Source organism: Oncorhynchus gorbuscha, linkage group LG17, assembly GCF_021184085.1.
Source record: "Oncorhynchus gorbuscha isolate QuinsamMale2020 ecotype Even-year linkage group LG17, OgorEven_v1.0, whole genome shotgun sequence".
In the NCBI taxonomy this organism is placed as follows: domain Eukaryota; kingdom Metazoa; phylum Chordata; class Actinopteri; order Salmoniformes; family Salmonidae; genus Oncorhynchus; species Oncorhynchus gorbuscha.
Window position 1 is genome coordinate 27247497 of NC_060189.1, and position 16446 is coordinate 27263942.

The window sequence follows — 16446 nt, forward strand, 5'->3', positions numbered from 1 at the left end:
TGGATTTTTAATATTTTTCATTCAAATATTTTATTATTCTTTTCACTCTGTCAGGTTAGTATTGTGGAGTAACTACAATGTTGTTGATCCATACTGTTTTCTGCTATCACAGCTATTAAACTCTAACTTTTTTAGAGTCACCATAGTCATCATGGTGAAATCCCTAAGCAGTTTCGTAACTCTCCGGCAACTAAGTTAGGAAGGACACTTGTATCTTTGTAGTGACTGGGTGTATTGATACACCATTCAATGTGTAATTAATAACTTGCTCAAAGGAATATTCATGCTCAAAGGAATATTCAATGTCAATATTTTTACCCATAGGTGCCCTTCTTTGCGAGGCATTGGGAAAAACCTCCCCGTTTGAATCTGTTTGAACTTCACTGCTCAACTGAGGGACCTTACATATAATTGCATGTGTGGGGTCAAGTATGATTGACCTGACCCCCCCCCACACACACACTTTATTTAACAACGATTAAATTATGCTGGATCTTGTCTATGTTGATTATTTCACTACAAAAAACAAAATCATTTTGGGGCTGAACAGTTTCATGACCAAAGCTGAAAGAAAAAATGGTGCAACTTCTGGTCTAACAATATGCACTTTAAAAAATAAATATTCCCATTAGAATACCATGAGTCATAATACCCATAAAACATAGCAGTCAAACAGGGAGTTTGTTCCAATCGTTTTTCTACCATTAACTTTAGAAACTCTTAAAATGAAGGTTGAGTGTCGTGTACGCTTACTCTGGAGTGACGTTTTACACGTTCTGTGTAAATATCTCTAGGACAAGGTAACATATATTTGCCTGTATTTACCCGCAGAAAATGAAATGCTATATAGCTGCTAATGTGGCTATCATAAAGAACTACAAATACCATTGTGTTCTGGACGAAACTGCCGAATCGAGGCAAAGGTAAGGATCTCTGGATTTATTTATGTATTTGTTTTATTAGGATCCCCATAAGCCAACACCAGTGGCGAAAGCTAGTCTAACTGGGATCTCACACAACGAAAAAGAAATTACAGACAAAAGACTTTACAATTTACATACTGTACATTGAAAAACATTAACATGTAGTGTGTGTGGGTGTGTGTCCATCTATCAGTTACACAGACATGTCAGTACATACACACAAGAAGTAGGTAATTTGGGGGAGAGACGTTATGCCATAAGGTGTTGCTTTATTTGTTTTTTTAAACCAGGTTTTTGTATTCACTTACGCTATAAAAGATGGAAGGGAGTTCCACGCATTCATGGCTCTGTAAAATACTGTAAGTTTCTTTGAATTTGTTCTGGACCTGGGGACTGTGAAAAGACCCTTGGAGGCCACTGTGTTCTTGGGGACTTTCAATGCTGCAGACATTTTTTGGTACCCATCCCCAGAGCTGTGCCTTGACACAATCCTGTTTCGGAGCTCTACGGACAATTTCTTCAACCTCATGGCTTGGTTTTTGCTCTGACATGCACTGTCAACTATGAGACCTTATATAGACAGGTCTGTACCTTTCCAAATCATGTCAAATCAATTGAATTTACCACAGGGGGACTCCAATTGTAAAAACATCTCAAGGATGATCAATGGAAACAGGATGCATCTTATCTTAATTTCGAGTCTCATAACAAAAGGTCTGAATACTTATGTAAATAAGGTATTTCTGTTTTTTATTTTTAATACATTTGCAGATTTAAACCTGTTTTTGCTTTGTCATTATGGGGTATTATTATGTGTAGATGAGGATAAAAAAAAAAAAATCAATTTTAGAATAAGGCTGTAACGTTACAAAATGTGGAAAAGGGGAAGTGGCCTGAAGACCTTCTGAATGCACTGTATATAGTTTAATGAAATACTATAGCTACTGCACATTGTCACTGTTGAAAATCAACCCCGATAAGAAATGCTTGTATATTTTATATTTCAGAGTTGTAATTCTTAAAATATTTTCACTAATTGCCATTCTGTTTTTCAGGTATTATTCTTATCAGTACTATTTCTGTATTTATTATGTAACAGTTGATGTGGTGCATTTTCTGAAAAAATATAATTTAATCTCAGTGGATAAATAGAGCAAACTGTTATTGTAAATCCTCACCTTCTATCCGTAATATGTGTGTGTGTGTGCTATTTAAATAATATAATTAATGGGAAACCGAAAGGATGGTTTACGGACATATTCAATCTCTCCCTATCCCAGTCTGCTGTCCCCACTCGCTTCAAGATGTCCACAATTGTTCCTGTACTCTAGAAAGCAAAGGTAACTGAACTAAATGAATGCCCCGTAACACTCACATCTGTCATCATGAAGTGCTTTGAGAGGCTAGTTAAGGATCATATCACCTCTACCTTAACTGACACTCTAGACCCACTTCAATTTGCATACCGCCCCAATAGATCCACAGATGATGCAATCGCCATCGCACTGCACACTGCGTGCTCAGCCCACTCCTGTACTCCCTGTTCACCAATGACTGCGTGGCCACGTACGCCTCCAACCCAATCATCAAGTTTACAAATGTCACAACAGTAGTACTGGACTGAGTGCTTGTAGGCCTATTGTAAGGCAGGTCCTCACCAGACATCACCAGCAACAACGTCGCCTATGAGCACAAACCAACTGTTGCTGGACCAGACAGAGCTGGCAGAAAGTGCTCTTCACTGACGAGCCGCGGTTTTGTCTCACCAGGGGTGATGATCAGATTTGCGTTTATTGACGAAGAAATGAGCGTTACACCGAGGCCTGTACTCTGGAGCGGGATTGATTTGGAGGTGGAGGGTCTGTCATGGTCTGGGGCAGTGTGTCATAGCATCATCGGACTGAGCTTGTTGTCATTGCAGGTGTAACAGTATAACTTTCATCCGTCCCCTCTCCCCGACCTGGGCTCGAACCAGGGACCCTCTGCACACATCAACAACTGACACCCACAATGCATCGTTACCCATCGCTCCACAAAAGCCGTGGACCTTGCAGAGCAAGGGAACCACTACCTCAATGTCTCCGAGCGAGTGACGTCACTGATTGAAGAGCTATTAGCGCGGGCGACCACTAGCTAGCCATTTCCCATCAGTGACACAGGCAATCTCAACGCTGTGCATTACAGGGAAGACATCTTCCTCCCTCATGTGGTACTCTTCCTGCAGGCTCATCCTGACATGACCCTCTAGCATGACAATGCCACCAGCCATACTGCTCGTTCTGTGCATGATTTCCTGCAAGACAGGAATGTCAGTGTTCTAGCATGTCTGGGACCTGTTGGATCGGAGGGTGAGAGCTAGGGCCATTCCCCCCAGAAATGTCCGGGAACGTGCAGGTGCCTTGGTGGAAGAGTGGGGTAACACCTCACAGCAAGAACTGTCAAATCTGGTGCAGTCCATGAGGAGGAGATGCACTGCAGTACTTAATGCAGCTGGTGGCCACACCAGATACTGACTGTTACATTTAGACCCCCTCTTTGTTCAGGGACACATTATTCCATTTCTGTTAGTCACATGTGTCTGGAACTTGTTCATTATATGTCTCAGTTGTTGAATCTTGTTATGTTCATACAAATATTTACACATGTTAAGTTTGCTGAAAATGAACACAGTTGACGTGTCTTTTTTTGTTGAATTTACGTAGACATGGAATCACTGGTCACTTTAATAATGGAACGGTAGTCACTTTAACATACTGCTTTACCCATTTAATATACTGCTTTCTATTATACTGTGTTTTAGTCAATGCCATTCCGACATTGCTCGTCCTAATATTTACGTATTTCTTAATTTCATAATTTTACGTTTATATTTGTGTGTACTGTTGGATCTAGGAACGCAAGCATTTCGCTACACTCGCAATAACATCTGCTAAATATGTGTATGTGACCAATACAATTGTATTTGATTTGAGAGAAGTAGCTAGTGTACACCTGTTCAAAACCATCCTTCAGTGCGGATGATATGGTAAATCAGGGTTGGTTGGGCCTTGGACAGGTTTAACTTCATTCCATATGGGGAGGATTCGAGATTCCCATCTCATTTTCTGCCCAATATCTATCCAAGTCCCATGCTCTTCAACCTACCTGTTTTTATTCATCTCTATGAGCGTCTCAACTCGCGCAATGATGGACGTTGTCGAACATCCAACCCCATCCATTACGTCTTTCAAACCGACCAATCACCATCGTCTTTAGATCCAAACCGAGCATCACGGTTAGTTGTATCTCTGTTTTGTGTGCCATGGACTCAGCCCAGTAATATTGACAATAGGGTGAAAAGAGATTACCCCAAATAAAACACTGTTTAAAGAAAATTAACCTAAAGTACAGAGGTGTGGTGTAAACAAGTGATTTCCTTCATAACTAGGGAATGTGATTGACTCAGCTTAATATTTTTATACATCCGTATTTTGTTATTAATGGGACTCGGAGGATTATTTCGTTAGAAGGTAAAAGGTGCTCGTGGGTTTGGCTGTCTAATAAAGGCCAAGCTAGCCTTTTCTGGTGTTTTTTCCGCTACTTGCGAGAGGCTACTTGTACGGGATTGGAAGCATTTTAGTTTAATATCGTCTAATACAGGATAACTACTTGCCACCGTCTTCGTTTCGAACCACAGAGCCTCAGAGGATCAAGGTAATGTACGATACGACTCATTCTCGTTCGTCTGCAGCTATCTTGTTTCGGGTACGTGTGGTTCTAGTTAGCATTAGAAGCTAGCTAGTTTCCATATCGAGAGATGTGTGGGATTAATGTTTTGTCGTTTTCACAATTTGATGTCAGTAGGACACATTAGAATACATATTTTTGTTGAATTAAATCGTTTTAATAATGCTAGATAGCTATACAACGTTATGTAACACCCACAATACTCATTCCTACAACGTTCATGTAACTCGCTAACATTAGTTAGCTATCTCGCTATGACTGGCTGACGAATTTAGCTAGCTAGATAGGTAACGTTAGCTAGCGAACGACCCAACATCACAGCTGGCTAACCGTTAGCTAACTTTCTGGCGTTACTAGTCATTAAATAACGATAATCTTGTATTTTGCTCATATTACTACCAATATTGCCAGTATTAAATTATATTGTGTTAAGACCAAAACAGTATATTGTAAGTACACCTAGCTAACGACAAAACACTGAAGAAGACGCTTGTTTTTGGTGGAAATGTCGGATGGCTAGGTTGCTAACTAGCTAACGTTAGCACCAATTACTGTGATCTTGACTTCGCTAGCTACTATACGTGTTTGTTCAAGATAGAGTTGGTGCTGAGCCTATGCTATCCACTAGTTATGATAAGAGCGTCTGCTAAATGACTTAAATGTAAATGTAATAGCAATTATTATAGCAATACAATCATTGCGTTACGTTACATTGGTGTTGACGGAATGTCTCAACAAAGGTCGTTAGCTAGGTATATTTGAGATGGATATGGATTAGCATATGTTTTCACGCTCTCACTAGAGATAAGAGAATTTACACTCGGTTTCCAGCTGACAGGCGAATGCAGTCATTATGTTGTGGTCAGGGTGTGCTTCATCGAATTTATCATACCATGTTCCACCAAAGAAAGCATGGGGCAATTGGCTGGTCCATGTGAACAAATAAATGTTCTTAACTTTTGGTTTTTAATATGTATTTGTTTTATAGCTAGTTCGTTTAATTTTACGCCTGCGTATTTTAATATTTATCGGTGCATTTGAATCAACAATCGTGGTTAACCCGGTTTTAATAGAAGTTTGTAGGCTAACCAATGGTTTCCTAGATGTGCATAATGTTAACATTAATCCATTTGTTCTTGTGGAGGCTTGCCCAGAAGGTCAGGTTCAGAGGAAATGTAATCGTCATACATACATTGTCCCTGTTTGGTTGAGGAATACTGTCACATTTCTGAGCCTTGCCGTTTGGAATGAAGATTTTGACAACCAGTCTGTACTATTAGAGTCCTTGGACAGATGTTCTCCAGTGGCATATTTGGTGTGGTCTTTATTTTGTTTATGAAAGCATACAGATAAGGGTGGCTTAATTGAGATTTCATTTGAAGGCTGTATTTTTTGTTATTTCTGCAAACCATGTTTTTCTTAGAAAATGCTTAAACCCAGTGAATCATGTTGAACAATTTATTCACACTGTAGGTGTACATGATTGTGATTTAAGCATCCACAGGTGTGTGCCAGTGTTTGTGTCGTGTGTACACACAATTTTTGTGTGTCCCACCGGGTCAGTTTGAATGGTTTTGAATGTCACATTGAGGAAGGTAAACATCATGTCCCAGCCAAGATAACTTAGCATCCAAAGTCCCCTGTATTTATGATGGGAGTAAGTGCCTATGCCATGTGCCTGACTGTAATATAGCCCAAGTCTTAGTCACTGTTCCCCCACCTTATCAGCCTTCTCTGGGCGCCTGTCAGTGTGGGCTTGGTGCATTATGGGATTGCCTTGTTTTATGATGTGCCTTAGCTCTGTGCAATCTTTATAGACTATCAGGAATTGACCGGGTCATAATTTTATGTCATCTGTCAGTTCTCATGATTCAGTATACATTTGTTACTAGGAAAATTCCGGACTACTGTCTAACGCCTATCCTCAGTTTAAATGCAGAATTGGGATTAAACTATTGTGATTATGATACCACTTCCCTTTCCCAGAAACTTTCTAGATTTTAGTTTTATTTAGCCATAGTAAGCAGGTCCTATTTTCAGGTCCTTTGCACACCGGTTTACATGTACACTGAACAAAAATGTAAACACATCATGCAACAATTTCAAAGATTTTACTGAGTTACAGTTCATATAAGGAAATCAGTCAATTGAAATAAACTCATTAGGCCCTAATCTATGGATTGCACATGACTGGGCATAAGCCCACTGGGGAGCCAGGCCCAGCCAATCAGAATGAGTTTTTCCCCACAAAAGGGCTTTATTACAGACAGAAATACTCCTCAGTTTCATCAGCTGTCCAGGGTGGCTGGTCTCATACGATTCCGCAGGTGAAGCAGTCGGATGTGGAGTTCCTAGGCTTGGTATGGTTACACGGGTGTGAGGCCGGTTTGACATACTGCCAAATTCTCTAAAATGACATTGGAGGTGGCTTATGGTAGAGAAATTAACATTAAATTCTCTGGCAACAGCTCTGGTGAACATTCCTGCAGTCAGCATGCCAATTGCACGCTCCCTCAAAGCGTGAGACAGTGTGGCATTGTTGTGACAAAACTGCACACTTTAGAGTGGCCTTTTATTGTGATCGTGCTGTTTAATCAGGTTCTTGATATGCCATGCTTGTCAGGTGGATCGATTTTCTTAGAAAAGGAGAAATGCACCACATTTGAGAGAAATAAGCTTTTCTTTTTGTGCTTCTGGAAAATGTCTGGGATATTTTATTTCAGCTCATGAATCATGAGACCATGTTGTGTTTATATTTCTGTTCAATATATATCCACCTATCACACTGACACTTTTGCACACACACTTGAACACACACTCACATACATGCACCACCCACTACTTATGTTGCTGCCATACTGTTTATTTTTTTATCCTGCAACCAATCACTTTCTCCCAATCCCTGCCTACATGTACATATCTACCTCAACTACTCCAGTATCAGATTCCCTGTACATTGTAAATGTGGTACTGCCACTGACCCTATATATTGCTTACATTCCCCATTTTTTTCTTCTGCTTATGTGTTATTTCTTGTGTTTTTGTTATACTATTTTGTTTTTGAATACTGCACTGTTGAGAAGGGTACATGTGTACATGTGACAAATAAAACCTGAAGCTATGCTGGGGAGGAGGTTAATAGGGATTTTGCAGTATGGCACATCTGCTTGATCCCCTCATCAATTCTGTCCATCCTTTCGCTCCTGTGTTAGCGCCATGCTCTACCAACTGAGCGCTCCTGTGTCCCCTCATCAATTCTGTCCATCCTTTCGCTCCTGTGTTAAGTGTTTTGCTCCTTCGGTTTATTTTCTGTGTTTGTGATTTGTTCTTCTGCAGCTCCCTGGCTGGTAATAAGAGGAGCTTTCTTGGGCCTGCTGATATTTGTTAACTTCCTGTAGTGTTGCTCTTCTTCCCCATTCTCCCTGCTCCCTCTCTCTCTGTTGCTCTCTCTCCCTCTGTTGCTCTCTGTGTGTTCTCCCTCTGTCTTTAATCCCCCCCAGCCTGTGTGGATGTCATCTGGTCACTTATGTAAGAAGCATGGGGGGGCTTTGTGCTGTGAAGCAGCAGCGGCACCCATGCCTCAACCATTAGGGCTTGTTGTTTGGTCAGTGAGTGAGCACTAAGGACTGATGGTGATATGTGTGGACTCTATTGCCATGGTGTACAGGTGATTGTAATGTGGAATAGCATGCACCGCTGTGTGCTTGGGTTTACATTTTCTGTAGCCCAAGTCTCCACTGCATCGTGGCAGGTGGTGTTTGCATGGCTTTTTGTAGGCTTTTGTGGCATGTTCTCTGGCTCCAGGGACTCACTTTGTATAATATTTGAATAGGCCTGTCCAGTTTTCAATGGCAAACTATCACAATATTTTTCTGCGGAAAAGGACTTGTTTGTGCTTTCTAGATTTGGTTTTTCTGTGGTAACAGACCTGCGTGGCTATGCAGGTAAGCAGTAGGAAAGAGTTACGACCATCTGATTAACTATTTCACCCTTGGGTCAGTAAACAGGCTAATAAAGCCATAGCTAACAATGCCACCCATATTCTCAGGACAGGCTACATGACATGATTGTGTGTCTAGTTTCAGGGCTGAGTGTCTTCAGTTTGCTTGCTAATCTCTGTCTCCCTGCCTGTCCCTTGACCGGTAATGTGTTAGACGTTGGATGAATTTGACCCGATGGATGGATTCTTGTTAACCCTGCTGCACCCCGTCTCTGTCAATGCTGTCCCTTACTCCGCTACGCTGTGGGTTTCTTCTTATTACACACACAGAGTCTGAGACCCGTAGTAATCCAATTATGAATTGCCTAAATTGGTGGATTAAAGGCGGCGCATATGCGCCATTTTGGTTTTGGTTTAGGCTGTATCACAATCGTCCGTGATTGGGAGTCTCATAGGCGGGCGCACAGTTTGGCCCAGCGTCGTCCGGGGTTGGCTAGTGTAGTCCGTCATTGTAAATAAGAATTTGTTCTTAACTGACTTGCCTAGTTAAATAAAGGTTAAATAATAAAACAAATAGTTGTAGTGCAGTAAAGGCTGTTGGTTGTGGTTGTGTACTGTGTCTTTCTGGCTTCCCCTCCTGATGCTCCTAATCAATGGCTATGAGGCATAATCAGCAACACACACAACACTGGACATTTCCTTAGCTTCCTCTCAGCACAAGAGTGTCTGCACTCAAATGACAACTTTCAACCTCACTAGCAGCATTGTTGCATTGGCAGTAGAATGGCCTTACTGAAGAGCTCAGTGACTTTCAACATGGCACCGTCATAGGATGCCACCTTTCCAACAAGTCAGTTAGTCAAATTTCTGCCCTGCTAGAGATGACCCGGTCAACTGGAAGTGATGTTATTGTGAAGTGGAAACGTCTAGGAGCAACAGCGGCTCAGCTGTGAAGTGGTAGGCCAAACAAGCTCACAGAACTGAAGCACGTAGTGTGTATAAATCGTCTGTCCTCAGTTGCCTTAATTTTGCTGTCCCCCAGGAAAAGTCAGCAGCTAATGGGGATCCATGACAAATACAAAAACAAACACTCACTACCGAGTTCCAAACTGCCTCTGGATGCAACGTCAGCACAATAACTGTTTGTCGGGAGCTTCATAAAATGGGTTTCCATGGCCAAGCAACCGCACACAAGCCTAAGATCACCATGCGCAATACCAAGCGTCAGTTGGAGTCGTGTAAAGTTTGCCTCCATTGGACTCTGGAGCAGTGGAAATGCATTCTCTGGAGTGATGAATCACGCTTCACCACCTGGCAGTCTTGCATATTAATCTGGGTTTGGTGGATGCCAGGAGAACATGACCTGCTCCAATGCAAAGTGCCAACTGTAAAGTTAGGTGGAGGAGCAATAATGGTCTGGGCTGTTTTTCATGGTTCAGGCTAGGCCCCTTAGTTCCAGTGAAGGGAAATCTTTACGCTATAGCATACAATGACATTCTAGACAATTCTGTGCTTTCCTGTTTCAGCATGACAATGCTCCCCTGCACAAAGTGAGGTCCATACAGAAATGGTTTGTTGAAATCTGTGTGGAAGAACTTGACTGGCCTGCACGGAGCCCTGACCTCATCCCCAAACACCTTTCGGGTGAATTGGAAGGCCGACTGCGAGCCAGGCATAATCGCCCAACATCAGTGCCCGTCTTCACTAATGCTCTTGTGGCTGAATGGAAGCAAGTCCCCGCAGCGATGTTCCAACATCTAGTGGAAAGCCTTCCCAGAAGATTGGATGCTGTTACAGCAACTCCATATTAATGCCCATGATTTTGTAATGAGATGTTCGACAAGCATGTGTCCACATACTTTTGGACGTGTAGTGTATTTGCACATGAACACTGTCTTGTTTTTTGTGTTGCTACATGTTAAGCAGAGACTTACAACTTGTTATCTCCCCTCCTACAGCAGGGCTATGTCCTCGGCAGCCACCACACCTCCATCTGTGGACAAAGTGGACGGATTTTCACGGAAGTCTGTCAGGAAGGCCAAGCAAAAGCGGTCGCAGAGTTCGTCCCAATTCCGGTCTCAGGGCAAACCCATCGAGCTCACGCCCCTGCCTCTGCTCAAGGGTAAGTGTTTAATTTCGAATACCTCAAATCTTCCCACATAGTCTCTTTCCATAACCCTCCAACTAACCTTCATGCTAACTTGGGAGTGGTGTGATGTGGGAGTGTGTTTAGTAGTGAATGCTGATACCAGCATGGTCGGAAGAGAGCAGAGAGATATCATTGATTCTTGTTCATCCCTTCTCTCTGCAACTCTTTTCATGAGCCAATGTGAGCGAGTGTATGTTTATCACAGTCCCTGTGTCAGGGATGCAAACTCGTCACTTTTGACGATATTTGCCGTTTTGAGCTCAAAATAGGTAATCCACGTGAATCGTGTAGATCCATAAAAATAACTTTTGTGGTGGTTGAACTACAAAAGAGAGGCGCGAACTGATCTTCTCCCTGATCACCACCAGAGATACTGGATATAGTGATGGGATGCGTGTGTCTCCGCCCTTAACAATGGGATACGTTGTCCACAGAGCGGAACGGCGGGCTGTCAAGCTCCCGCCTGTTCCGCTCTTTTTAGGGAGGGATAATTCACGGGCTGCTGCGTTGTCACAATGGGAACTCTTTCTAGAGCACCTGGTTAAATTGTTCATAACAGTAGGGTGTTAGGTGACGCGACAAACAATGAACGCTATACGATAATAATAAATTTAAAAAACACAGGCTAATCAAATCCATTTAAACTAAATGTCAATAATGTGATCATCAAAATACATAGTAAATCATTTCAAAACACGAACATGTTTTCAGTCTACATGGTTAATGTAGTGAGAAATATGTGATTATTGTAAAAGTTTGCGAGTGCATCATTTACAATCATCCTGAATTAAAATATGGAATATTTTTTGCCATATTAAATTATTTTATATATGCTATTTTCCTTGATGTGTGTTACTACATTACACAAGCTCATGTTCTGAACACATCAAATGGGGGGAATTACTCATCTCTTTTACATCAGACTGGTGGTGATTAAAACAACTCAATCTATTTGTGGGCGGCAGGGTAGCCTAGTGGTTAGAGCGTTGGACTAGTAACCCGAAAGGCTGCAAGTTCAAATCCCAGAGCTGATAAGGTACAAATCTGTCATTCTGCCCCTGAACATCCACGGGAAAATAGCATATATAAAATAATTTAATATGGCAAAACTGATTCCAGCCAGGCCGTCATTGAAAATAAGAATTTGTTCTTAACTGACTTGCCTAGTTAAATAAAGGTTTATAAAAACTTTTTACATTTTTTTATGTTGTGTGCGCTTGTATGATTGTGTGTGGGAGGGGGTACACTGTATGCTACTGACCTTAATCCCCCAAAACCCAAATAACAGCCAGGTGTGTGTTTGAAGAGGGTGGTGGGGTGTCTGTGTTTACTTCTGTATCTATGCCACTGGTATGTCTGTATTTTATTTTGTGGTGCGCAATGTGCCCCACTAAGCTAATGCACTGCCAAGGATAGCTGTCACTTTGGTGTGTGGGAAGAAGGAGATGACACACTGCAGCAGTGCTAGTATGGAGGTAGATCGTATGGAGTGTAGGGGAAGTCAGGATTTTGCTAGTGTTTATCTATTGAAAGGCCATGTAAGGTTAGTGTTGACTAATGGCATAATGCTGGTGAGCCGGGCACAATCAGGTGATTGTCCCATGGTCCTGAGTTTACATATCAGCAAAGGTACTGTATCATGTTGTTTTTGAGAAACTTGGTGGATTACAGGTTGACAGGCTACCAGGTCCAACGCTCTGTAAGTGGGCTTATGTGGTTTTGTAGGCACATGTTTCATTGCAATGTGGTGAAGATCTGGTTGGAGAGCTGCACTGCTCTCTGCTTCCCATGTTGAAGGAATACGTTATGGTTTCCCAGGTGCGTATCTTCACATTTTTAAGTGAATTCTAAATTCTTATTGGATAAGAAAAATGATATACTATGCCTACTCTCTGGGTCTCATCAGTTGCATGGACATATAAGCAGAGTATTTGCCCTTAACTGCAAACCATCTCTCTGTGTGGTCATAAAATAGTACAATTTTCCTTTGACATGCCATAATTAATTCACAGGGCAGCCAAACCATTGTCCACAAGCAGCTTGAAGTGATCACCACTATCATGGCATGCTTTCTCAAGGCTGAGCATCACCACACCCAAGAAGCTCATGGAGATGAACTTCATTGACAAGATGCTGCCTTCCAGAGAATTGTATGATGGGTCGGTGCCTGAGAAACCTAAGGCAGAACATCCAGGACACCCTGTTCGTAAATGTATAATAATAATGAGAAATAAAACTTAAAACACTTTTTTTTTGCTGGGTAAGATGTTTTCATGTACAATCTATTTTGTCAATGTTTTCCAGAATTGTGCAAACGTTTCTTAACGTGGTGAAGACTGCATACATGACAACTGCAGCCTACATGCAGAAGAAAATGCCCCTGGACAGCATGACCCTGCAATTGCTCTCTGCACACGACCCAGTGGTGAGAGGCCATTCACAGACTGGCATCCTGTTGAAGCGGCTTGCTAGGATGATGGACCACCCAGTTCCACCCGAATTTCAGCCTCCACTGGAAGTCGTGAAGTTTAATGTGGATTCTACCCTTCCCCCTTACAAGGATGGTGAGGACAACATGGTCAAGTGGTGGGGCCTGAACCAGATTTTTACTAGTGTCTCCCTCAATCTTCCATGGTCCTATTGTGGAGTCTTCGTTTAATGTGATGGGAGACATCACAGCTCAAAAGAGCATGAACACGGCTACCTTCAATGCAATTCAGACCACCAAATATATCCACAGGTCCAGGAGTCTGACTGCCTTACAGATGTTCCAGAGACATGATGTCAAGTTGAGCAAGGGACTCTAAGTACATCCGCACTGCAGGAAGGAAGGAAGGATAAAGCTCAGAGACAGGAGAACCTGATGAAGAGGGAGGGATATGGTTGCCAGCCAACATCCAGTGCCCAGCAGACCAGGAAGACTGCAGTGGAGGAGGAGAAGCAGGCCAGACTGAGGACACAGCTAAACAAAGAAAAATAGCCAAATCATTTCTAGTCGAAGCTAAAAGGAAGGAAGCTAAAATGTGGACTGTAGGTGGGTGTAGGCTAGATGTGAGTGATAACCTGTTACTGTTTATTTTGAGCTTCAAAATAAAATAATCTTCTTAAAAATGAGTTGTGTGTGTGTGAGTTATACTGACAGGTCAAATTCTATAAAGAGGAGACTGAGTTGTGCTTAATGTTGGCTAAGAATTAATTTAGCAGATGGGTTTAGTCCTCGACCTTCACCTTGTAGTGCTTCATTAAACCCACTGGAAAATGTATGTCCCCAAGAAAATAATCAAATCCTCACTTTGTCTGGGGAGACTGAGATTTATCATGACATGATAACCCATAAACCAAGACCAAAGAACCCAACCCCCTTTTCTACCCCAGGACACTATTTTCTCTGTCTATTGTGGTTTGAAAGGTTAGGAGTATTGACAGTATTCCACTATGTACTTGATACTCTCTGAGAATATGCAAATTGTATGCAAAAAAAAGCCTTTTTGGACCGTCACCAGTTTGCACCTCTGCTCCATGCTCGTGTGTCGTATACGCCAGTGTGTGTGCATTCTGCTGGTGGTACGTGAACTGCATGCCCAGACGGGGAGGCAGCCTGCTGCTGATTCACAGGTGGGGTCAGTCCTCTCCTGCCTGCCTGGCTCTATACAGAGAGGTTGAGACTAGAGTGACGGACGGAATGCAGCCTGACAGGAACCAGAGTCTCAGTCAGGGTGTGTCCCTCCCTCCTGGAGGTCTGTCTGCCACGCCAGTGACCTATTGGGCGTGGGTGGCATCACTTCACTGTCCTCTCTCTTCTCCACTCAGGGCCACTCTTTAGTTTGTTTGCCTGGCCGTGAGTGAGTCACACTTTCACCATTTCCAGCCAGTGCCGCTGCAGAGCAGAACACAGCAGAGCTCTGGGTGAGTAGGGTGCAGTAGTTGCTCTGCACCTGCATAATAAAAGGTGCAAATCTGATCTGACATACTATGATTTCCTCATGATGTTGGACACCATTTTAAATGGTGAAACCTAAGTATTGTTGTCTTTGTAAGTGCCTTTTTAAAATGTGATTCCATTTTCGTGATGGCTTGTTCCCTGTAATCTCCTCTTTAATTCAGGGGACGAGCACTAGAGCTCTGCTCCCCTCCCTGAGCCCGACGGACCCCGACATCATGCTCGGGCCAGGCAGGGCCTGTTTTCTTCATCAATAACAACAGTACGGGCAGGGCACGGGTACACTAACATTTTGAAGCTCAGCCATTAGCGTGTGATGTGCTGCGCAGTACAGTCATATCTGTTTAAGATCATAACATGGTGTCAGAAGTGATTCAACCTCACGACCAGAGGGGTTATTTCACAAACGAATAAGAATGTTCCTTGAGTTTTGTCAGAGTCTAGCGTGACGAAAAGTAGCTAACAGCTAACTGCTCTCTCATGTCTCTTCATTGAGCAGAGCAGCCCAAGCGGAGCCGTTGCTATGGATACTCAGAACCGCCATGAGCAGAGCACAGGGAGCGAGTGACCGAGGAGCAACAGCAAATAGATTTACTAACAGAGGAAGTTATTTCTGGTTTCGAGCAGGGCGGGGCCTTAAATTTGGCAGAAGCAATCAGGCCTGAACATCGTGGACTTGGGTAGGTGTTCGGGCTTAAATTCATGTCCGTTCATTGCTCTAACGAGCACATCACCACAGTGAAACGCAGAACCTTAATACATTGAAATGGTATCTACCATCCTGTGACGTGATCACAGATCTGACATGACTGGATTGATGAAAGCTTTGTGAAACCCTCTGATTTCACCTCTCAATTTGTGTTGGATCTTTGCACACTTGGGAATACTTACAAGGAGGAGAGGAAGGATGCATTTTCAAACGATTGTAGTCGGGTCTGGGACCATGTAGACAACAGGAGGAAGTAGCTGTTGGCTGACTGAGGAGGTGTGTGTAGTTGCCTGGTGTTAGGTGAGCTGCACTTATTCTATCCAACCATGTGGTGGCGACTGGCGATGCCTCAACCCTCCGTGCGGCACCAACACACGCCCTCATCTATCATCGACTGACTGACCTTTGACCTCTAAGGAGGAGCACTCTATGTACGCAGTCAGTGAGAGTGAAGAGACTGTGAGGGTGGCCTTTCAGACTTCACCTGCTAGTCACAGCCAGGGAAATATGGTTTTCCTGTAACTAGATCTGAGCCTCCTATGTTGATTCAGTTTGTTTAAATTCTTTTGCTATTTCTTGAAGGTGAAAAGGGGCATTCATATTTTGCTAGGCTGCAGAGCCCATGGTCTCAACAAGGGATACTTTTTATTCCTAAATGTTGTTTCGGGTAGTTGTTCCAGGCCTGCGTGGATGTCTCCCTCAGTGTGTAAGTCAAGAGTTGTTGTGGTAGCTCTTTAAGAGCCTTCACAGGAAGTTAGAGGGATGGTGAGAGTGACCGAGAGAACGAGGGAGTGGTGATGAGTCTGGCATGGAGCCTGAAGAAAGAATTTGTGTCCTAATGCTTCATGGCAGAGGGATGGAGGAAGAGGAGGACGAAGAGGATTTTCCAATCCTTGGCCAGGTCATGGCAAACCCTTTCCCCTCCTTCCACATCTACTAGGTGGAGTGGAGACTTCCTCTGTTTACCAGAATCGTCGAGGTGGAGTGATGCCTACGCTAAGGATGTGCGCTGGCGAGATGCCTGTTTTTTTAGGACCACCTCTCTGTGTAGTACGGAAG

General features: G+C 43.0%; 1 protein-coding gene across 1 annotated transcript in view; it reads left to right on the plus strand.

Annotated features, from left to right (window-relative positions):
• Nucleotides 1-4204: 4204 nt before the first annotated feature.
• LOC124001311 (serine/threonine-protein phosphatase 2A 56 kDa regulatory subunit epsilon isoform) overlaps nucleotides 4205-16446 on the plus strand; it is a 35922-nt gene continuing 23680 nt past the window's right edge. Inside the window, exons 1-2 of the mRNA XM_046308002.1 lie at nucleotides 4205-4616; nucleotides 10548-10711. Of these exons, the coding sequence (XP_046163958.1) occupies nucleotides 10555-10711 (157 nt within the window). The 5' untranslated portion in view covers nucleotides 4205-4616; nucleotides 10548-10554. The remainder of the gene's footprint in view (nucleotides 4617-10547; nucleotides 10712-16446) is intronic.